The sequence below is a fragment of the Cryptotermes secundus genome, unplaced genomic scaffold, assembly GCF_002891405.2.
Source record: "Cryptotermes secundus unplaced genomic scaffold, Csec_1.0 scaffold407, whole genome shotgun sequence".
NCBI lineage: Eukaryota > Metazoa > Arthropoda > Insecta > Blattodea > Kalotermitidae > Cryptotermes > Cryptotermes secundus.
The window spans coordinates 4,572,388-4,597,559 of NW_019741981.1; the positions used below are offsets into that span (position 1 = coordinate 4,572,388).

Here is a 25,172-nt window from a genome sequence, read left to right on the forward strand (position 1 = left end):
AGTCCGTCGTTAGTTAAAGAATGTAACTTTTGGTGATATGGAGGAAAATTAGGCACAGGAAACTACATGAATAGCCACGTTCCCTGCACGTACCAATTTCCCTGGGCGGAAACCAGAGTACGATGACATTGAGGTATAACAGAATGCATGTCTAAGTCCTGTATCAGCTGCAGTTTTGCTTCTTATCCGCCTCGAAACAGCATTGGCAGGCAGTCACGTGTTGGACGTGTGAATTTCCCGGCATGCGTTTTACTTGCGAGCACTATCCTTTGCCTGAATGTTCGTGACTGCCCTTCGACGTTTGGAACTTACTTGCAATAGTTCTATTTTCCAGCCCGAGTGAGAGGTTGCTACGTCACAAGCGAGCTGGGTCTGCGATTATTAAAAAGCTGCGGGGCTGTAGTTCACCCCACTCGGCTCTGCCACGTGATATTTTGAAACGTAACTTACATAACCGGGAGAAACACTCCTCGTACGTGACTGCGTATCAGAGTGTGTACAGAAACCGTAGGTGAAGACGCGGTGTGTACAGGAGATATCAGCGCTAGAAGCACAGAAGTAATTAATGACCTTAATATTAATAATAGTTTTCTCTGATAAAAAGCTTTAACTTCTAGGTTGTACGCCGGAAGGAGACAGGCTTCGTGACCTTGAGAAGGCAGTGAATTTGCCGGACCTACATTGGATGTCGGATCATGAACTGTGACATCCTGCATGTCCTCTCTTCCAGAACGATGCCTGCCCCAGGAAACATTTTGCGCCATCTCAGTCCATTGTTTCGATTGTCGTAATAACCAGAGTCTAACCGTGGGAATAACTGAAGCCATGGTCTCAGTGATATAGAAAATATCCATTGGAATATCTCCACCGTAGCTCTGCGAGTCGTAAAAGGCGATGAAATGTGAACTTGGTGCCTTGGAGTATAACTGGGCAACCCCGTCACTGGGGAACACAAATACAGAGACCTGGTCCTCCAGGTTGGGGGTTGGACGCAAGGCTGACGAATTTGTTCTGTAAAAAAGTCACTGTTGTGTAATCCAAAGAAGTGAGAACGGGATGCATTCTGGTAGAATCTTCTAAGGAAGTCTATGGCTCAAAAAGGTTTTTTTGATTATTATCATAGTTCTTCTTCTTCTTCTTCTTCTTCTTCTTCTTCTTATTATTATTATTATTAGTAGTAGCAGCAGCAGCAGCAGCAGTAGTAGTAGTAGTAGTAGTAGTAGCAGTAGTAGTAGTAGAATTGTACAATGCGAGCTCGACGTTTTAAACAAAATTTAATATATTTATTGGAAGTATCGTAACGCTTTACATATATAGTTATATTATGATTTGCATTCAGTTACCCTCTAATTACTGCCACACTAAAATAGTGAGTAAACAGTTCAATATTTACAAATAAAAATGCTACGCGGTATTCTTCATCCGATGACGAATAATGCAAACAAATACTGAAAAATGTGATCGCTCTATTTTTTTTATCTGGGTTAACAATTCTGATGAGTGCTTACGTCAGACATGGCTAGATGCAGCTAAAAGGAACCATTTAAGCCGAATTTGACATTTATTCTTTCTCTCAAAACATCGTGGACCTCCTGGAACTTCATCCTCCATCCCGAGGAGGTATCTCCCTGGTTGTGAACCACTGGGCCAAAGTTTGCTTCCTGAAGTGGGAGATGTAGGAGACGGCCTCTGTGGTCCAGTGGTCAGAGTTCCTGGCTACAGATACAGATGTCCGGGTTCGATTCCCGGCGCTACCAGATTTTCTGAGAAGTAGTGGGTCTGGAACGGGGTCCACTCAGCCTCGTGAGGATAATTGAGGAGCTACTTGAATAGAAAAATAGCGACTCCGGTCTAGAAAACCGAAATTAACGGCCGCGGGGATTAGTTGCGCTGACCACGCGACACCCTCCAACCGCTAAAGTTGGCCTCTGTGGTCTAGTGGTCAGAGTTCCTGGCTACAGCTCCAGAGGTCCGGGTTCGATTCCCGGCTCTACCAGATTTTCTGAGAAGTAGTGGGTCTGGAACGGGGTCCACTCAGCCTCGTGAGGATAATTGAGGAGCTACTTGAATAGAAAAATAGCGACTCCGGTCTAGAAAACCGAAATTAACGGCCGCGGGGATTAGTTGCGCTGACCACGCGACACCCTCCATCCGCTAAAGTTGGCACTAACTTCGCCGACAAGCGGCAGTCGCTCGGTCGGTATAGTTCGCTTGCGGACTAAAACCACGGAGTTTGTTTTGTTTGTAGTGGGAGATGGGCGTCATACGCTTGCTATGCGGTATCCTGACAGAGAGTTCTCAGGTTTCTTTAGTCCTTCCAAGCAAATGCCGTGGTTTTATCTCGATTAGGTCGTGATCGCTTTTCTAATTCATCATTCGTCTATCATTCTGCCACCTGACCCTGTGTATTCTAGATGCTGACAGAGCCCTAAAAATAACCCACCATTTGCATGAAATGCGTGAAGGCCGGTGACAGACGGTAGTCACGTAATTCTAAGCCAGAAGGTGAAATGTATTGACAGATCAAGAACAAGACCATTTCTGACACCGATACAGACATTAAATTGGCTAATTTGTGCGGACGCGGAGAAGAAAGAAAGAGAAAAAGCAGAAAGAATGAAAGAGAGGAAGAAAAACAAAAAGCTAAGAAATTATTGCGTTCATGCTTCAGCGTCACCCTGTACGATGTATGTCCAAATTATGGACGTTTAATTGGCAAGAAGAGGGTTTATTATTAGTAAAAATGCAAGAAAATACGCGCGTACCGCTAAGTAGATTATCTTTCATAAAGTTATTAGACCGAAATTCACGTTATATGCCACTAATTAATGTATGTATTCGGTTAGCTGTGCAGCAGATGGATACACGAGAAACGCAGACTCTAGGTTTAACTAACTGTATGGTATCGTGAGGCTACGCAGTCATATTATATTCAGTAAGTACTGTCACGTGTTCGGGGTTTGGATTTGATGATCGAATTTATTGGACCTTTATACAACTGGTTACAACAGTTCACAAATCACTATCTGACACACTGTCATCTTCTTCCGACTAGACACTCCACTGAAACCGTTCTGATTTCCAGCTGAACTGTCATTGTTTTTTCACATTGCGACTGACTGCGAAACCATATAGAAAACACCGGTTCTATTGTTGCGTGCGTGTATTGCGGGCGTTGCCTAGAAACGGGTCTACTCTATTGTTGGTTTCGTATTTGGTGGGGGTTTGTTTACCAGGACGTTCCCTAGCAATGGGTCTACATGTCACAGTACATTCCGTCACATTCCCCCCGACAAAGAGAGTGATAGGCCTATAAAAACCCGATTATAGCGGAATGTCAAGGGACTCCTAACATTCTTTTAGCCCCAGCTTTCAGACAAGTTTCTGTTTAGCAAAAAACACTTCTGAAAAGAAATATATTGATCAGCATATACGAATACTCCAGGTGTCTGTGCGGGGGCACACGGTAGCGTAGTTCGATCCCTTGATGAGGTTATTGGATTTTTCAGGTGACCTAATCTTTCCAGTCGCACTATGGCCTTGCCGTCGACTCAGTCTCTAACAGACATGAGCACCAGGAATCTTCCTGGGAAAAAACAGCAGCCGGCGTTAAAGATTGACAACCTCACCGCCATCTGTGAGTCGATTGAAAAAGAAATGTTGGAGCTTCGACGTCTCACAACCCTATGGGCCTCCGTGGCCTGTTGCAGGGATATCTTTACGTTTTTACCAGGTGTCTGTGAAAGCACTAGGATTTCTGCTTCGCGAACTCATAGTCGAACAAAAACACCCAAGAGAGAGTGAAGAATACAGAATACTGGTTTCAACAAGGCCGGTCACGGTAGCCGAGCGGTCTAAGGAATGTACTGTCTTAGCTCGCTTGGAAACCGGGATCTTGGGTTCGAATCCCACTCAGGGCATGGATGTTTAGTTTGTGTGTGCCCAAGGAGTCCTAGCGAATGTGTAGGATCTAGAAAAACCGAAGTGAACGGAGTTCATGGAGGTAGGCTTAGGCCCACTGCGGCTGTTGTGCAAAGGGGGGGGGGGTTCAACAAGCTCTTCTAACTTGGAATCTTCCACGACAATGACGACATGGCCTAGTGCAGTGCAACTTTCCGCATTTGCAGACCTGTACATTAGCGGCCTTCGCACACGCGGACCACTCAGCTATCTGATGTTCATATCTCGATAGGCCGTTGCTTCCCTATAACTGGACGAGGAACCTGGCCTCTGAGTTTATAGCAGGTCGTTGCAACAGCCGCACTTACTCTTGTGCACTGAGGTCGTCGCTTGATAGTGCCGCGGGCGGGAATCAAACTGAAAACCGAACAGGCTGGTCTAGCGGTAACGTTCTAGATATATATTCTGAAGGTCCTCGGTTGGAATCTCGGCCAGGACACTGATTATCCCGAGGATTTTCGTTGTTTTCCTCAGTCCTTCCAGGCAACTGCCGGGATCGTACCTCGATTAGGACAAGACTACGTCCTTCCATATCCCTTCAAATTCATTATTTGCCGATCATATTGGGACATGTATACTCATTGCTAAGCAACGGCTCGGTGAACACATTCCCGCAACACACGCGCAAGCGACAATAGGAAATCCATTGCTATGTAACGGACCAGTAAACACGCCTCCTTAAGAATACAGGGGTGTTTTCCGTAGGGACTGTGCCGAGAGGTTATAAAAGGGCTCAGTCAAAAGACGCGACGAAATATAGAACACTAGTCGATAGTAGTCGAGATGAGTCTTCGGAATGGGCAGCTGCAGAATAAAGGTAAGAAAGGAATTAGACTGTGCAAGGAAAACTTCTTATGTGTTTTTAAGCTATTTTATACTAGTGGGGTGGGACTAAGTCCCTTGTACTGCGGCCACTTCTGGCCTATTGTACCAGCCCCAGATGATAGGTGAGGGTGATTGTGGAGCAATTGGTGGAATGAAGATTGGCAGGGAAAACCGAAGTACTCGGAGAAAACCTGCCCCAGTGCCACTTTGTCCACTACAAATCCTGCTTGACCAGACCCGGGCTGCCGCGGTGGGAAGCCAGCGACTAACCGCTTGAGCTATGGCGCGGCCGTGATTTGAAGTTACAGTGACGCTGTGATAAATCCGTTGTCAGGATATGACTAGTGAAAACTGAGAACCCTAGTGTGTGTGCAAAGGTGAACTGCAAAGTGTGTAGAATTACGATAACGCTGTATTTTCTCTAGTCCCTAATTGTGTCGATGTATAAGGTGAAATAAATCCAGTCATCGAACCCAAAACCTCGTCTTATAAGTCATACCCAAAACACGTGACAATATCATCAGTCCTATATAGTCTCGTTACTGAGAGCGTAGTTAAGTAGCGAACCGACTGTGACCAAAAGTCACGTTAACATGTACCTGGGCCACTTACAGGACAAATATGTGCTTTTCACTTGTTCTATGATGATCAGTGTGTAGTGGCCGACATACTGAATGTACTCAGTCTCACTCCACCTCACAAATAAAAAAAAAAATAAGAAAACAGATCAGATCCCGCTTTTATGTCCTGCCTTGAACTAGCTCAACACATTTCACATTTCCATAACGCGTATTTCTCTAAATTCCGTTTTAATATTGCCGCATGGCGTGGTTGTCTAATTTCTCGTAGCTAAATGACATGATGAAACCAACTCGACAACTGATGCTTCCGACTTATATCGGGGAGGTGTCTGGTTTGAATCTCAGCCGAGACACCACCTAATCTGGCTGAAGTTTCTCAAGGTTTTCTTCAGTCCCGCCAGGAAAATGCTCAACCAGTAACTATAACTAGGCCATAACCGCATCCTTCAACAGCCTTTCCAATTCATCAGCACTTAATCATCTCTTATATAGACGTTACGTGTGCCCAGCCCGGCTCTGGGGTCCACCCAACCTCCTATCCAATGGGTACTAGAGGCTTCTTCCTCGGGGGCGTGAAGCTGACCACTCACCTCCAGCTAGTGCCGAGGTCAATTAAACGTGGATCTCTACATCCACTCCCCCATACGCCTTCATGGCGTAGTGTTTAATTAGTTAAGCACAGGAACAAATTTACTTTCTCTCTCTCTAGAGAGAGAGAGAGAGAGAGAGGGCGCAAGATTCTTGCCGTGTCGTTAAATACGCAAAATCCACATACGTGTAGCTACTCCAGTGGAGTACACATGTATTCTAAATGCGTAATTCGCGGTTTTGCTAACCACACCGACCTCGGCGACTACTGAAGTGTTACAAAGCCAATCATTACGTCAGAACACTGGACAGAGTCAGAAATTACTTCCTTGTATTTCGATTAATATTCACCACAACGAATAATGTTTGAAACAAGATTTATAGATATGTATTTTATATAATTTAACAATTATTACATCGGGAGATATTTCTGGAAAAGCTTACAGTTTCAGTTGAGCTTAATATGGTTATTACTGGAACCCTTTAGAACAAAATTTCGGCCCGCGGAATTAATATAGATCGAATATAACCTAATGTAAACCAAATAATACGCCGGTCACGGTAGCCGAGCGGTCTAAGGCGTGCACTGTCTTCGCTCGCTCGGAAGCCGGGATCGTGGGTTCGAATCTCACTCAGGGCATGGATGTTCAGTGTTTGAGCGTGTGTGTGTGTGTGTGTGTGTGTGTGTGTGCGTTTTTCTGTGTTTGTGTACAGGTAGAGGCCTTGCGACGAGCTGATCACCCGCCCAAGGAGTCCTACCGTAAGACCTAGAAAAACCGAAGTGTACGGAGAAGTTCATGGAGGTAGGCCTAGGCCCACTGGGGCTGTAGTGCCAAGGAAAAACAAAACCAAATAATGCAGACCGGATTTATTTGGAATGTGCTCACTTATTTCCCGGATGAAACATGCGAACAAACGCGGCTTCTTCATTAGCAATTCATGAAAAGCTTGCAAATTAAGGTGTGCGTGCTCTTTTAAAACGTGGGCTAAAATTGACGAACACGGCGATGTTAGAAATTCTGACGTTGTGCCTGATAAACTGGTAACAATAGAGGCCTTAGTTCTTGATGGTTCTATCTCCAGTTTTCATTATCGTCAGGTTATACATAACACAATAAGCTAAAGTTGTCCCTGCACTTAACTAATTAAGCACTATGCCATGAACTCGTATGGGGGAGTGGATGTATAGATCAACATTTTCTTGACCTCGGCACTAATTTGAGGTGAGTGGTCGGCTTCACTTTCCGGCCGCTTAACCCCGGGAAAGAGCTCCCCATACCCATTGGATAGAAGGTTTGGTGGACCCAAGAGCCGTCTGGACGATGGGAGAAGTAAAAATTCTTGACCCTACAGGGACTCGAACTTCGACTGTTGGTCGTCCAGCCCACAGCCAGTCGCTATACCAACTACGCTATCCCGGCTTATACGTATCACAATAGCAATTTGAAAAGATAATCAATTTCTTCTGTTTCCCACATTCCAATATTCGTGTCTCAAACTTTGAATCCTTCTTCTCTCTCTTCCAGAAAATGTGGAGATAAAACCATTAAAACACCGAACTGCAGATTTGCGTTTCATATTTGATGAAGTCTGGGTATTTCGGAATAGCATATATATTGCCACGTACATGGGAGGGGGTATGCGTGACGAAAATAAGGGGTTATAGATAGGCTGACTGGATTTATTAGCAATTCGGATACAAGTTCGCTTAATTTCACTCAATTATAACGCTATCACTATTCTACACACTCTCATTTCACCCTTGCACACGCACCAGGATTCTCAGTTTCATTTGTCGTCTCCCGGCAACAGATTTTAACACAGAAACTAGCAATTTAAATATTACACACAAAGTCTTTTTGTTATTTCGTCTCCAGTCACTCAGTACTACTCTATCCTGATCTGTGCTCAACTAATCTTCACAATTCACTAAGGACATGCTCCATTCTCGACCTTGTACTCTCAACTATTGAATTAATCTAAGCTCCACACAGAAAACACAAGTCACGTGATTGTTACCCAGCGAGTTCATTGGCGCGCTGACTGACGCCTAGCAAAGAGTTATAACGTTCGTCCACTGAGACAGAATTTCATACTGTTGCATACGTGTTTTCCGAGCCGTTGCCTAGCAATGCTTTGAGCAAATCCGTTACGATATCTTTACTTATAGTGACGGAAGTGATATTTTCGCTGCAAAGTGTCCAAGAGTGTGTAGAATACATGTATTTATGGGGGATTAAAATAATATCAATAGTCATCATTGAAACATTTCTGTGACAAATTAAACTTTATTCAAAAGTGGAACATGTTCCACTTTACCTGAATACAATTTCACATAGCTCACACTAATTCGAAAAAAAAAATAATTTAATTGTGCTATCATTACTGCAAAATTCCTCACACCTAGGAACAGCACTTGGATAAGCTACGTAATAACAAATTTGATAAGGAAATTCTTTGAGCTATGTGATGCTCAGCAACTTCAAATAGTTTTCCATGTAACTGATTCATGAAGAAATACATAGACTTGACTGTATGTATGCTTTACGTGTAGAACAGCATGCAACATTACCGTTCCACTTGGCGGTTCGCATTTCCTCTCTACCGCCATTTTGCTTTGACCCCTTGCTGTTTCAAAACTGAAGCAAGAAACACAAGCTACTATGCATGCGATTCCCGTGGGATCTCTGAATAGAGGGCCGCAGGCGTCATTTCCAGAATTTATATAATCTATGCCATCGCACATGTTTTAAAGGTTCGGTTCGGGAGGGGGGGACTGCTCTGGAGACTCTTGTTTCAAAATATCTTTGTCACAAACGCTAAAGAGAGTATAACTTCTCTTCGCGTGACGTTTGAGTCACGATGGGGACGCGCATGTGCGCCTCACATACGTATGATATTTCTTGCGCATCAATCGCCGACAAAGATAATTTGTACTGTGCGCAAACTTTGAAGAAGCCGAATGAAACTACAGTGTCACATGAATGTTTCGTGACGAGCGTCACGGCATTGACCCGCAAGGGGCCTACCCCACTGCGTGGCGAGCGTCCAGGTACTAGCCCCGCCAATAGGTCAGACAGTTCAGCACATACATTGCAAAGGGAAGACACACATTGCGCCCAACAACGAACCGTATCGATGGTCGAAAGGGCGCAAGCGTTGTAAGATGTGTACTTTTAGAGCAGGCGTTAAGAAAAAGGGACATTCAGGGGGGAAGGGGTCTTCAACCCGTAAATCCTACTTTACACAGAGCCCCAGCAACAGCTGTAGTCATTCTGTTAATCCCATTCTTACAGGATGATGACTAAGACGACACGATATTCAGAAGTGAAGAGTAACACTCAATTATACAGTTCTGACACCGTATTTACACGTTATGGTCTAGTGGTCGCAGTTCCTGGATACGGATCCTGAGGTACCGGGTTCGACTCCCGGTGCTATCAGATTTTCTGAGAAGTAGTGGGTCTGGAACGGGGCCAACTCAGCTTCGTGAGGATAACTGAGGAGCTATTTCAAGGAAATAGCGGCTCCGGTCTAGAAAACCGAGATTAACGGCCGTGGGGATCTGTTACGCTGATCACGTGACACTCTCTATCCGCAAAAGTTTGCACTAACTTCGCTGACAAGCGGCGGTCGCTCGGTCGGTATAGTTCGCTTGCGGACTACATCCCACGGAGTTCATTTGGTTGTATGCTATGTCGTGGGATTAATCTACGAGATATGTTCATTTGAATTATTTCGAGAGTTCTTTTTTGATAATTTACTGCCATTCACCAGGTTTTGAACACTGCAGTATTTTAAAGGTCTTATGAGCTGTCTTTTTACCTCATGATTTTTTTTCTGTACTACGGAAACGAGATTTTGTTTTATTTCACCTTTCCCCGCTGGACCAACCTCCTTTCCAGGTTACAAAGAATAAACATGTAGCAAAGCCAAACTAGGCACTGACCTTGTGACGGTTTTAATAAAGAAGTTGTATATTATAACACAACAGGATGGATGAAATGAAAATTATAACTTTTCTACTTCTCGCTTGCTCACTCAGAATAACCCCATTGTCGGCTGTCCGCAATTACATTGTTAACATATTGATATCTGGAGGCCGTCTCCTCCAGTCAGTGGCGAAATTGTTCTGACACATGCAGGAAAAGAACAATACTTCACGCCTATAAGAAGCGTGCTAACTGTAGCCTTCATGTTGTGATATTCTAGGTTATGACACCGTGCAGTCTGAAGATTTCTACATTGGAAGCAGTATGGTCTTCCGAAATGTTGGTACCATCTACCAGACTACGTATCATAGTCCAGAAGATCGCCAAGACGTGCAGATGGAGACAGTTATGTTCATGTAATAACTGGTACCATCTTCGAGACTGCACCGTGTCGTATAACCATGAAAACAAAAATGCGAGTTTTCACCGCCGTGAACACCTCGGTATCTCGCATCGAAACTGCACCCATGATTCGCTGAGTTAACAGCAGATTTGCATCTGCAACAAACTGGCTTAGATAATTCTGCGTGCTCCGGTCTGTGTGAGCTTGTGACCCTCAAGCTCCACAACTTCGGGGATTGGTGCATTTAGACGGGCAATTGCGAGCTTCGTGGGAGGCAGAAAGAGAAGGAGCGAGGAAGCTGCTGGAGGACAGAAAAGCGGTACGGGTCACGCAGATCCCGTGCTTGGCCATTGCCCCCTCTTACTTTAACAGAGGGCAGTACAATGCGCCATGTTCAGTGCTCCTGTGATGTTAGAGATTTATATTTCAATAATCAGTACAGGGCCTAGCTGTTACGTAATTATACAAACACATGAGTAAAGAAACTGTAATGCAACCTGAAGGTCGTTAAGGATTTTCGGATTAAAACGCACCTTTCTCATTTAGTTCTGTATAATAAACGTTTTCTAACAAAATCTAGTCTGAAGTAAACGCTTTCTTACAAGGAACCATATTCTAACAGCATACTGCGTCTGAAAGAAGGAGAAAATAAGGAAGGAAAAATGAAAAGTGGCAGCCATTTCATGGGCCGGTCAACACCACCATCAAAGGATTATGACAAGCCCCTTGAAAGCCGTCCGGAGAGAAAATTATTGCAATTAAGACTTTTATGTTGAATTATGATTCTGCTGTATTCAAGAGGAGGGCTTTTCTAAAGTAAACTTTATAAAAACAATCCCTAATTGTGAAAGCTAACTTGTCTTCTGTCTAGGATAATGGCATTAAATGCAGTTCTGCTTCTTCGCGGAAATGGACCCGATAAACAGAACGATGACTTGTTTGTTTGTTTATCGACGCTGACAAACTGATACAGAAATTCGACAACTACACAACTGGTCAAGCACGTCCCTGGTAGTGCGCAATACGATGGTTCCTCACAGTCATGTAGGAAGCCTCCCCCCCACAACTTTGGGCAATTTCGGTGCAGTTCGCATCTTCACGGCATATTTCTGCAGGACTGTTTTATTATTACCCTCACATTTGTAATTCATTTTCCAAGTTCTCTCTTTCCACAAAATTTTCAAAAGAAATAAACAGGGTTTGGGGAATGTCAGACAGTCTGGTAATTACGAGTCAAGGCATGAAAAGTCATGGTTTGACCAAGTGGGCTAAAAATTATTAGATCGAAATAATGAGGATAAATTACACGTGTGAATGAAAAAGCTCCTCATTATAAAACGCAAAGTTTCCAACTCAGGTTCAGATGCAGTACGGTCGCATTTTGCGTGAGCGATGCGTTTCTCAAGACCTCGCATAATTCAAGACAAGTTCTCTCATAGGAATAAATGTAAAGTAAGGATACTGGGTATTTTGGGGGGGGAGTCACGTAATTTCAAATGCTGCATATAAAATGAGACTTTATTAATATTTTTCTATCGCACTATTTGAAATTTAGGAGGCGGGACAGCGCAGTCGGTATAGCGATTGGCTACGGGCTGGACGACCGAGGGGTTGGAGTTCGAGTCCCGGTAGGGGCAAGAGTTTTCTCTTCTGCGAGTCGTCCAGACTGGCTCTGGGGTCAATCCAACCTCCTGTCCAGTGGGTACTGGGGGTTAAGCGGCAGGGGCGTGAAGTTGACCATTCACTTCCAACTAGTGCCAAGGTCAAGAAAATGTGGATCTATACATCCACTCCCCCATACGCCTTCATGGCTTACTTACTTACTTACTTACTTATGGAACTGAGCCATTCTTGAGGAGAATCCAAATCTGCAGCTACTGAAGAATTTCTAATCATTTTATGGAACCCGAAGGTTCATTGCCGTGTTCACAAGAGCCCTCCACTGATCCCTATTCTGGGTGAGATCAATGCAATCCATACCATCCCATCTCTCTATGATCCATTTTAATATTGTTCACCCACCTACGCCTTGGTCTTCCCAGTGGTCTCTTTCCTTCTGGCTTTCCTACCAATATCCTACATGCATTCCTTTTCTCCCCACTTCGTGCTACATACCCTGTCCACCTCATCCTCCTTGACTTGATCATTCTAATTATACTTGGAGAAGAGTACAAATTATGAAGCTCCTCATTATGCAGTTTTCTCCAACTTCCTGTCACTTCATCTCTCTTCGGTCCAAATATTCTCCTCAACACCCTGTTCTCAAACACTCTCAGTCTATGTTCCTCCCTTAATGTCAGAGACCAGTTTTCACAACCATACAACGCCTTCATGGCGTAGTGCTTAATTAGTTAATTACAAGGGGAAACTTTAGCTTACCCTACTACTTCAAATTTGCATAAAATGCGACTCTACTGTACTTATCTGACTGGATATTTTATTTCGAGACCCTTCGAATTCATATTGTTCACTCAGAGTAGAAAACTGCTTCTCATAACCGAACATAGCAACTAGAACAACTGTTGTACCACATATCCTTAACGTCGGCTTTGGGAAGTAAACTGAATGATGAATTTTTAACTGAATTATGATTTTGGTCGTGCCATAGCTCAAGGGGTTAGTCGCTGGCTTCCCATCGTGGAGGCCCGGGTTCGATCCCGGGTCTGGTCAAGTGGGATTTGTGGTGGATAAAGTGGCGCTGGAGCAGGTTTTTTCCCAGTACTTCGGTTTCCCCAGCCAATCTTCATTCCACCAATTGCTCCACAATCACCCTCGCATATCATCTGGGGCTGGGACAATGGGCCAGAAGTGACCGCAGTACAAGGGGCTTAGTCCCACCCCACTAGCAATAAAAAAAAATTATGATTTTTCTGAATGTATGCTTTACCAAATGTCATCTGAATATCAGCCTATTTCAATTGCTGCTGCCTTATAGTCGCCGATTTTAGAATGTTAACTATTTATGACATATGACCTAGCTTACAACTCCGTTGCAGATCCAGGTCTCGTGACATGCTCATGCAATTATTTCATTTTATCTGTATTTACTCCCAGGCCAGTTTAAACTCCTAAGTCTACTTACACGCTTCCTGTTTATATGGAACATTTGACTGTGCTCACCTGAGGCCAGAAGGCAGTGTTCACTAAGGCGGGTGGGGTTGAGTTCGACTTTACGGTGTCTCACCAAGGTAAAGGAAGAAGGCGGCTGCGTCGTTCTTGTATGGGGTGGAGCACCCCCGCCGGCAGTCACTTCCAGGGCGTCCAGTGATTTGGTCTTCTTGTCGTGCTCCTCTGCATTGTCTTCCTCGTCCAGTGCGTCAAGACTGTGTGACTGGGGTCTATTCTGTACCGAGGTCATCAAACTCGGTCCCCCGAAGTCTTCACCATCAGTCAATTGTTCCGCGCTGTTGTCTAGCAATGTCAGTGTGACGTCATCCAGATCAGTGGTTGAGGGGGGTGTAGAGCCACCCCTCCTGTCCTTGTCACTCACACCATCACTACCCACCATGCCAACGTCACTGTTGAACGATATGAAGACGCTGTCGTCGATACCATCGACCGGAAGTGTTTGGAAATATGCTGAATTTCCAGCGAGTCTGTTCGTTTGCTCCGTGCTGCATGGGTCTGAGTAGTAGCTGCTTGTGAGGCTAGCGTTGTTGTGTGCCTCAGCGAAACCTTGTGGGGTCAGAGGGTCTGTAAACACGGACTCGGAGCTGGAGTCCCTGCTGGGTGGCGTGATAAGCGTTGTGTTGTTAGGTGTCGGTGTTTTGATCGCCAACTTCTTCACGTGCCTCCACGAATCTGTCACTACGTACGTCGTGGTCTCTCCGCCGGCAAGAGAGGACTGGTCTAGCTGAGCGGCTCCCCTGTCTGAAGCATGGCTGCCTGCTGTCGGAACGCTGCCCTGAAGCGGAACTACTTTTTGTTGTACCTGACTTGTTCCGCTGTTGCTCTTTGTCGGAGGTGCGGGGGCGTGTGATTTGTGCTTCAGCAGCTCTTTAGCAGGAGATTTTTTACCGCTTTTATCCTTTTTACCTTTTGCAGGACTCTTACCTGTCCCTATTCCTCCTTTATTCTTACCTTCGGAACCCTGTAAATTACCCATTTTCTCAGGCTTCCAACTTGGTGTAACTACAGGTAATGCACACGGATAGATACGCCTATATGAAAACTGAAATATTTTTGAAATGGGTCCAAAGACAAATGACCCGAAATTGTTCGTTGATGAGATCTGTTGTTCCTCATGCTTCTTATTTTCTTCAACTAATTTGACGTGTTTGTTAGTTTTGACATCTGAAAAATCGATGTTACATTCAGAAAGTTGAATCTCTTGTTTAGATAAACTTGAAGAATTACTTTCATCTAACACACAACACTTAGAAAAGGCAGATTCGATGTTGGTATAATTATTATTACCAGAAAACACTATGTCTAAAACATTTTCTCTACTGCTACATTTATAATCAATAACATCGCCATCATTTTCAGTTTTGGCGGGGGTGTTGTATGATTTCTCCCGCCACAAATTAAATGGGTTATACAATCGCCATGTTTTATCACCGCCATCTTTAACATGACATGTTTTGTTCACTTGTTCTTGGCACTGGGAGTGGGCGTTGTCTCGACAATCAGAGTTATCTTCCTCAACATCTTCGGTCCACTCACTTTCACTATCAAAGTCATTGCCATTATGGCAACCTACAAAGTCGTCTTCACTTACTGTTTCTCTGTAACTATGCCCACTGTCTTTGTAACACGGAGGTTCCGTCACAGAAATGGCACTGCGAACTTTACCGACAACGCCCGCGCAGGCGCCAGAGTCCGTGACGCCTGGCGCTACCTCCATCTAGACGGCGACGCCTGAAACAGAAAGTGCAAGCACTGTCACACAAATCAATAAAACGCTTCATAGATGAATAAAAATAACAAAATTATAAAATGTTAATCCATTCAAATTGTTAGTAGCCGTCAAACGCATGTCCCGGAGACAAGGATTCTTAATGGTGAGGAATAAGTGAAAACATTCACTGCCATCTACAGGGCAGCATCACTCGGCAAATACGTGAAGCTTACGAGTAAGCAACAAAGAAATATTTTCTGCAGCAATGTATATATTAAAAATCAATTTGACTTAAGTTATTTTTATCTGGAGAAAGGAGCCCCCAGGAAGTTTTAGAACTTTTCCATGCAGTCCGAGTCCTTGTTAGCAGTCAAAGTTCACAGCGATGAAACAGACCTGTAATGTACACATCGCCCTATTATTGCACAATGTAGGTTTATGCACTGAACACGGAAATGTGTAGAAGTAAAAAGTAAGTAAAGCTATCCCTGTAAAAGGCCGTGAAGGCCCATAGGGTTGTGAGACGTTGAGGGTCCCACATTATCTAGACAATCGGCTCAAAGAAAGTTGTCAGCCTTACGCGCCGGCCGCGCTTTACTCCCCAGGAAAATTATTTAATTTATTCCTGGTACTCATTTCTGTTAGAGGCTGAGTCGACCCCAGGGCCATAGTGCGGCTGGAAGGATTAGGTTAATTGAAAAAAAATCCAATGACCTCATCGGGACTTGAACCCGCGACCTTCCGGCTTGTAGCATAGTGGAGGGAGAGAGCAACACAATTGGAAACATCTTTCAACAACTGTTCAGTTATGTTTCCACACGTCATTTCTTTTCACCGCACAATTGTGTTTCTTGATAATTAGAGATCTTGAACAGTAGCTATGATCTCTTTCTTATTTTTAAATCCTTCAAAAGATTATCAGCTATTTCAAGAAAACACTTATACAAATTCCCCTTCAGTGAAAGGTTTGCATTTTTTAACGATCAGATTGCTGACCTTGAAGGATGATTTGGTTGCATTGTTATAAAGTGACCTTGGTTTTGCCATCAACTGTTGCCGAGCAGCTTATTTCGATTTAAGTTCTTTGAGCTTAAGTTTACGAATTTCACTTTTGGGTGGAAAATCATTATCATACTCGTACTTATTGTTATGGAGAGCATTATAATAACTTTCCAGATTACCTTTTTTTGGCAAGGATACTGAGGCGTTGCATTTTCCACTATATTGAGGTAACTGTTTTATCTTACACACGCACACAGACGCCTTCCAAAGTAATAAAATAACGTGGGCAGAGCACTTAATGTCCCTTTGATTACAATGGGCTCATCCCCAAACTCTGTATTTGTTTAATGCACAGCAAAGCGACAAATCTCCACTAACAGCTAATATCATAATACGTCTCACTTGTTAGTCCAACGTACGGGGATTCACAGTTGACTGGAGGGAGGGAACGAAGTGAATCACGCGTTCTGTCGATCTCTTGCAGCAAAACACACTCGTCTGACGACAAGTGGTGAAATAAGAGTTCGCGTGATGAGGATAGAGTAGGGACTTCCTCACAGTTCGCTTGACACAAGTGTAAAGCAATTGTCACGTAAGCTTCATAAGAACAGAAAAATAGGAATAACTAATAAGCATTTTCCCTTCAAAATCTGAATATAATCATATTATATGACAAGTGAATTTACATGCTTTTCACGTATAATTTTCTTATAGGCCTATGAGAGCGACCAAAAATCGTCCCGCGATCGACGCGTTGGACATGCCTGGCCTAGAAGATGTGGGAGCCTCAACTTCTCATACCCCTAGTGGCTTTTACGGCCTCTTACAGGGAGAGCTTCACCTTTTACTGTAAGTCTGTTCGGATTACTGGGAGTTCCCCATTAATGTGGGCTCGGATTGTCAAAGTCCCTCTGCACTTCAGACTTCGAAGTAATAAAAAAGTAGTCGTAGCCTGACCTTGCACACAGTCCTGACTTATGTCTGGAGAGGCTAAGATTAAGGATGAAAGGACCAGTCAGGTTAGCCAACTTCCCAGCCGACAAAATATAGATTTTTTTATTATTTAATAACACCTTTCAACAGATAGGTAGTGCATCGTAGACTGTTAGCGTGTGTGTCAGTGAATGACGAATTAGGAAGGATACAGACCAGCGCAGTCGTGTCCTATTCTAAGGCACTGTCTCAGAACATGCATAAACAAAATGTCGATAACAGCTGATAACCGAGGGTAACAGTTTGCGGGCCGTAAATAGAACCCGCGATCTTCAGATGCAGGAAGAATCCCAACAACTACACCGCAAAGTTAAATAAGAATGAATTAAACGACAGTTCGAATTAAGAACGTCAGATTTAAACAGCTGATTTACGAACCGAGTGTCAGGTCTGTGTGTCCGACAAACGGCGTGTCAGACTTTGAACCTTGACCATGAAATTTAAGTGCTCCATTATATGAAACCGGAGGACTTACCAATATAAAGTTCTGAACCCAAGCGTAGTGTTTTAAGAACTGGCACAAAGACATTCAACATAATTGATACGAGACCTTGACCCCATTTCTAGGTAATATAGGTAACAGCTGTTTGAAACTGACGTCACACACGAAACATGAGAGTGATGTAATTATCAATACAGCTGCTATGAAAAATAAATGTATCGGAATGCAGTAATAAGAAACCTGACAGAGTATCGTTTCAAAGTGTTTCCAAGGCTGTGCCCCTTACGTAAACTGCACGGGGTGGCAAAGTGGCGGGAATTTGAGAAGTGTCTCACTGCCACAGTTACTGAGGATTTAAAATTATGCTACACAGCAGATAATTAACACTTTAGAGGCTGAGCCAGAGTCAGAATTACTTCACGACAGGCGGTTTACAGCCAATCAGTTCGTCTTGGCGCCAAGCCCCTTGACACTCACGGCCTTTATTATTTTTTCAACTGAACCCTTGCGGTCACAGTCTTGACGTAATATTCTCTCTGACCACAGGATGGGTCTGTCGTTTACAATAGATGCTGGTCCTCGCCAGCGCAATCATTCTCAGGTCCCGGTTCCGCGGGACTCATGACCATATTTTACTGTCGCAGATTCGAGGCTGCCCCAACCTGGAGGGCCACGTCCCCTTATTTATATCCCCCAGGAACAAGGTGGCCCAGTTATACCCACAGACACTGGGTTCCCTTTTCGTCGCCACCTTAAAGACTGGATTTCTTCTAAATAACATAAAATTTGAGTTCATAGCTCACAGGAAACACATTATTTCTCGGTTACAAATATCAGCCGATTAATGCTGTTTAATGAAAAAATATGTTTAGTGTGAAATCCATACAGAACGCAAATACTCTATGTGGATAGAATGCAGAGTTACAGTGCGCAAAGTTATAGAGTGTTAAAGCAGATGGTACATATAGTAACCACTGATCTTTAAAGTGCTAAATACATGGCGCAGAGCTCCTTGGAAATTCAAAATTTACTTGGCTGCATCTTACTTACAAAACTCGGTTAGCGGTCGCCGCCCTCAGTATTTCTGCAGGAGTACACTGCTGGACGCAGACGGACATAACCGTTTCAGAAGATGCCTCTCTATAAGTTGTATATATTGAACAAAATTCTGGAAAATATTGTTCAACGGCCTAAAAGGAAATAAAGCGATTCAAGCATGTTGTATCAGTTGAGATTCGAATCGGGTACCTCAGCAGTGCAACAGATGTAGACAACGTGGAAGCGGGAGGATTCACATTTCAGGCGCGTTCACTGCAGCGCCATTAATTGCATTTAATTGCGTACTCATGATAGAATATTGCTTGAAATTTTATGTTCCACATTTTATGCCATATTCCATAATGATAATTTATTTTTATTACTTAAATAGAATAGTGCATACTGTACGTATTACCTGCTTTAACATTAAAAACCCATGCATTTTCACCACAGAGAGTAGGTCTTATTTATGTGTTTCGTCTGGGTCTCGCAATAAACAGGGACTATTTCTCTCATTGCATTAACTAACTGGCCTCTGTAATGTTTTCTCTGAGGCAGGAACAGAATTTTTTAATTTTATTTAGATAAATATCAACCTTATCGTGGTGAGGGGGTTTGAGTATGCCAAGGACCCTGAGAGCTATACCAGCGGTAGCGTAGCTACTGGCAGGGCCTCCCTTGCTGGACAGGTCAAAGGGTAGGTATCAGACGAAGAGAGACACCAAAAACCAAAAACTGATGCCGGAAGCAGCGTCATCAGCAGCGACTTGAAGCACAGAGCAAATGATGCTCGAGATGGTTCAAGTTCGTATAGCAGCAGGCGTGACCAGAGTGGTTTGAACGGCTGTTGTACTGCGATGTGGAAAGCAAATGGAAAAACTACCACATTATCACTTTTCCTGGATAGTCTCTTTCCAAAAACAGAAGATCGCATTAAGTGGAGGAACTGTTTTGGAAGAGACTGTGGACCTGTCGTCTGACAGATTACTGATGAATGAACGAATGAATGACATATCAAGCTTCGCAAGGTTAATCAATACACATTTTCAGAACTACAGTCTCTTCTATCAGGAGAAGCCACCCGCAATTGCGACAGAAACGAATTGGCATAAAGGTGCTCTGTAGGGCCTACTCAAACTGGAACAGAAAGAAGATCTATAGGTCATGAAAAAATATTCGTTTTAAGTTGCAGATTCTTTATGACATTTCGTAACAGGTTGGTCTTCTACGACGAAGGGGTTGTTAGCCCCATTCCCTACCCTGAAGTTGTATTTCTGCCCTTCGAGTTTTAATTCAACATACTCGTATTGAATACTCGTATTCAATACAGGATCCAATGGCGAGCCTTACCGAGCAAAGAAATTCGCGTTTTGTTTCGAGAAGGGAGTGGAATTTCTTAACTAATCGGGGGGAACAACCTGCCCAGTGGAGCTGGTTACAAATCCATCCCTTCCACCAGAAGAGTGCAAGTTAATTAAGTCCTTGCCTCGTATTTGGCAGTGTCTGTCTGTTGATTAAATCTGCGGGCACGAAGGTTTATAGCTCCCGTGTAATCAGCTCTGGAGCTGTAAAGCTCTATGACCCTGAGATTTTATGTTGCCACGGTGGTGACTGATGATTACTCCCTACTGCGATATGACACAGTGTGGTCTGGTAGAAGTTCACTCAAGTTTCGGAGAAATGTGCTGCCTCAATCTTCAGGATTGAAGAGTATTTGTATAACTATATCTTGATTAACGATTTTACCATGACATTTCGAATTAAAATTCCAATTCAATGCGGCGTTTAGGTTCCTATTTAGTTCGCTCAGTCCGTCCGTCTCTTCATATAAAACAGCTCCAGAAATCCTGGAAGGATTTTAATTAAATCTGATACTTGAGGATTCTACGAAAATTTGTTGAACCACTTAAATTTTAATTTTAATCGAAAATATCTGACGAGGACTTTACACGAAGACCTACATGCGTTTCTGTGCTCATGTCATTAAACACTCATCGCAGAAAAATTGTTTCCAATATACGTTATAGGCAGGAATGAAACTCACAGTTTCCGTCCAATATATTGTGTCGGCAAGCTTCCCAGTTTTGGGGAAAATTTAGCAAAAAGGGATGTCATGAGTATATTTTCAATCGTTCACATACAACTTTCAATCGAGATGTCTAGAACACAATCAAATTAAAAAAAAAAAAAAAAAGACAAAAGTAAACCTTTTTTTAGCTCCAGCTTCTTTAAAACCGGATTATATATACTTCGGTAGGCAGGCCTAGACACATGAAAAACATATCAGAAATTCACGGCTTCGCAAAACTGCTGTTTGAAAGGGATTATATCACTGCAAAGTAAGTAAGTAAAAAAGTAAAGTAAAGCTATCCCTGTACCAGGCCGTGAAGGCCCATAGGGCTGTGAGACGTTAGGGTCCCACATTATCTAGACAATCGGCTCAAAGATGGCGGTAAGGTTGTCAGCCTTACGCGCCGGCCGCGCTTTACTCCCCAGTAAAATTATTTAATTAATTCCTGGTACTCATTTCTGTTAGAGGCTGAGTAAACCCCAGGGCCTAGTCTTTCACATTTTCCCCAAGTTCAATCAGCCGCTGCTAATACGACATAAAAGCCCACACAGAAGGAATACACAGTAGACCCTTAGGAAAACAAAATCACAGCGACATATCCAAGGAGACAAGTGAGAACAAACTAAAAGCTAATAACATTATCATAAATACTTTCTATAGCATATATATAACAGCGAGCTTCGGGCGAAGGAGAACCTACGATGCGGTACAAAAACAGCATAGATTTTTACACCCAACGACAAGAGATTTTTAAATAAATTCAAATTTTGGAAAATTGTAAAATCAGAAAAATTCTTGCAACTTTGTGACGTTTGCATATGTTATATGACTGTGATGAGTAGCACTAACATGGATCCATATTAGGACAGTTCATTAACAAGGTACGTACTTGATTATACTACCTGAAGACGGTCCCAAATGTGGACCGAAACATGTAGCAACTACCACTGTGAGCAATTCGATTCCTTTGTTTTTCTTGTTGTGTTGATGGCCAAATTCCATCAAAGCTGCTAATATTGATAAACATGTTACAATTTACGGTACTTTACGAACACGGTACTGAAACTTAAGGTTCCAAAAAGACAAGGAAGTTCATCTGAGTAACTAAGAAACTGTAGATGTTCTGTGAAGTTCAGTAATGAAGAGAGAACAGGTTCAGAATCCTTCCTTACCTCCAGCTACTTCCGGCACCACAAAGCTGACGGACAACGCGACGGGACTGCCTGCCGCTCTAAGGTAGGTGATAAGTACAGCAAACGACTGGCTAAGAACATTGATACTGCGTTAACACTTCAGCGCAACGACTAATTATGTAGTAGACTCTAACTTGACGTCCCAATTACGTAACATGTAATACTACCTTTCCTCTTTCCCTGTTGTTCCCATGATGCTCTTGTTTGTTCAGCAACATTTCACCACGTTTCTTACTACACGCATAAGTCTGACGTAAGAAACGGACGTAATTGCAGGAGTTTGCAACATAGATGATGGCATGAAAATTAATTCACACACAGATATGGCGATGTTGATGAAAATAAGAGCAGGCCAACTAATTCTATTTGGCTAGTAACCGCTCAGCTGGTCAAGAGTGTCCCTGCCTTTACAGTACCCGAAGGCTCATAACCATCCTCACCGAAGCCATATCTGGAGCCAGATGAGTCCAGTCCACTATTCCCTATCTTTCATACTCGTGGTAGTTCAACCCCATTTCTTTCTCACTATTTTCCCCTTCGTTATCCCTTCATCGTTATACCATTGTACGCCGTTGGAAAGGTAGCCAAAAGAAACCACAAATTCGTTTGCCTTCGGTGAAAATATTTTCCTCAAATATCTTGTTTCCAAACACTTATTTCCTTAAAAAAAGCGAAACTTAAGCCAGAAATATAAATTAACATGCAGAAGAATGGGGGATGAAAATTCGACCACATAATATCATCCTGGGAAGAGACCCACCCGCCATCTTTTCGATGAGGAAAGCTACTTACTGAGGCAAGTCTCTTTGTGGAGTACTGGCTAACTAACTAGCTAGCTAGCTAACTAACTGACTGACTTCATGGATTTGAGCCCTTCTTGAGAAGCCGCTAGTTGTGCAGCTACTCAAGAACTTCCCAACATTTTATCGAAACCGAAGGTTCATCATCATGTTCAGAAGATCCCTTCACGGGTTCTTATTATGAGCTAGATCAATCCCGTCAAAACCACCCCATTTTAATATTATCCACCCCCCTAAGCCTTGGTCTTCCCAGTGGTCTCTTTCCTTCTGGCTTTCCCACCAGTATCCTATATGCATTCATTTTCACACCCATTCGCGCTACATGCCCTTTTCATCTCATCCATCATCACTTGATCATTCTAATTATATTTGGCGAAGAGTACGTGTTACGAAGCTCCTCTCTTCGGTCCAAATATTCTCCTCAGCACCCTGTTCCCAAACATCTTCAGTCCTTCTCTTAATATCAGAGACCAAGCTTCATACTCATAGAAAACCACAGGCAAAATTATAGTTTTGTATATTCCAATTTTTACATTTTTCAACAACGGAAGAGAAGAAAAAAGGTTCTAGAATGGATGGTAGCAAGCATTACCAGAATTCATACTGCTTTTAATTTCCTCCTGAATCAAATTCTGATTTGTTACTGTCGTTTCCAAATATCTGAACTGTGTCACACTTTCAAAACATCTGTTTCCTATCTTTATGTCCTGATTTTGTCCTGCATTTGGTGACGAGACAGCAACATATACTTAGTTCCTCTGCATTTACTTCTAGACCAACCTCCTCATTAGTGTCAATTAAAATTTGTGGTTTACTTTCTGGTATCTATATTATCGACCAGTAGATTCACATCGTCTTAGACCAACAGCTGACGTGTCCCGTTTAATTTCAGTTCCGCCTGGTTTTCCTGGACCTTCCTAACGACATATTCTAAAGCAAAGTTGAGAAGCAGCGGCGATAAAGCATCTCCTTGTTTTAGATCATTCTGGATACGAAATTTATCGGACAAATATTTATCTATACGGACTTTACTATACGTTTGGGTTAAACACATTTTAATCAACCTAACTAGTTTCATGGGTATCCCAAACTCTATTAGAATATTGTACAATACTTCCCTCCTAACTGAATCGTAGACTTTCTTGAAGTCTATGAATAGCTGATGTACTGTCTCATCGTACTCCCATTTTTTCTCCAATATCTGATGAAAGCAACAAATCTGATCTGTAATTGCTCTGTTACGTCGAAACCCACACTGATGATCCCCAATAACTTCATCTATATGTATACTTAACCTTGAGAGAAGACTATTGGATAAAATGTTATATGAAGTTGATAGCAGTGATATCCCCCGATAATTATTACAGTCAGTTTTATCGCCCTTCTTGTGAACTGGTACAATAATAGACTCCTTCCACTGATCAGGCAATTTTTCCTTATTCCATATAGAGTTAATAAGTTTATGGATCTTAGAATGTAATAGTTCACCTCCTGCTTGAAACAGTTTTGCCGGAATTTGATCACTACCTGGCTATTTATAACTTTTCAAATTTGCAATAGAAATTTCAACCTCAAGAGGGTTAAGATCAGGTACTAACGGCTCAGCTCTATGGATTTCTGTCTGCGTGTCTTCCCTGACCCTATGTACATTCAATAACTGAGAGAAGTAGTTCCTCCACCTATCCAAAATGTTGTGGGAATCTGCGTGTACAAGCAGATCACCATTCTCATCCTTCACCAAGTTACTGCTAGGCTGGTAACCCCTTTCAAAGTCATTTATTCCTCTATATAGGTCTCTAATATTCTTGTTCTTACTGTTCACTGCAAGCTCATCAATTTTGTCTTTCAGATATTCCCTTTTTTTTTTGTTCCTGAAATGCCTGCTGGTTTCGCGTCTTATATTGTTCAGATTATCCCCATTTAACTCGCTTGGATCCTGTAACCACTGCAATTTGACTTGTTTCCTTCGGCCTAATAATTCTGAGCATCCTTCATCTAACCATGGCTTATGCTTTTTCAATTTATAATAACCTAGACTCTCTTCGGCAAAAATTTTGATTTTCTCTCTAATAGTTTCCCCAGCTCTATTAATGTCCACGTCAGTGTCTAAGCTTCCCAAAGCTGCGAACCTATTTGAGATTTTAACACGACGCTATTCTTTACCCTCTGCATCGTTTAATTTCCTGAGACTGAAATTCTCTATATGAAATCTGTTCTTATATTACGTATATTATATCTGATATTATTTAGCACGTTAATGAAAGAAAATGCAACTCAATTAAGCTTTGATGAGTATTAACAGCGGCCGCGGTTACCCGAACCCCTAACTTCCCGTAAGGTTTTGGTTTGGCCATTCAAGGCTTTGGCAATCGCTGCTGCTTTCAGGAAGGTATTCACCGCGGTTGGCGAAATATTTCTGTATACGGTGAAGAGTATAAAATTTACCCAACGTTGATTTATTTATATGCGCAAAAGCAAATGCAAACAATAAAATGTGAATATAT

General features: G+C 42.8%; 1 protein-coding gene across 1 annotated transcript in view; it reads right to left on the bottom strand.

The window, feature by feature from the left end:
- Window positions 1-25,172, bottom strand: part of LOC111872945 (formin-2) — a 95,636-nt gene that overhangs the window by 55,027 nt on the left and 15,437 nt on the right. Inside the window, exon 2 of the mRNA XM_023867253.2 lies at window positions 13,410-15,149. Coding sequence (XP_023723021.1) covers window positions 13,410-15,135 — 1,726 coding nt within the window. The 5' untranslated portion in view covers window positions 15,136-15,149. The remainder of the gene's footprint in view (window positions 1-13,409; window positions 15,150-25,172) is intronic.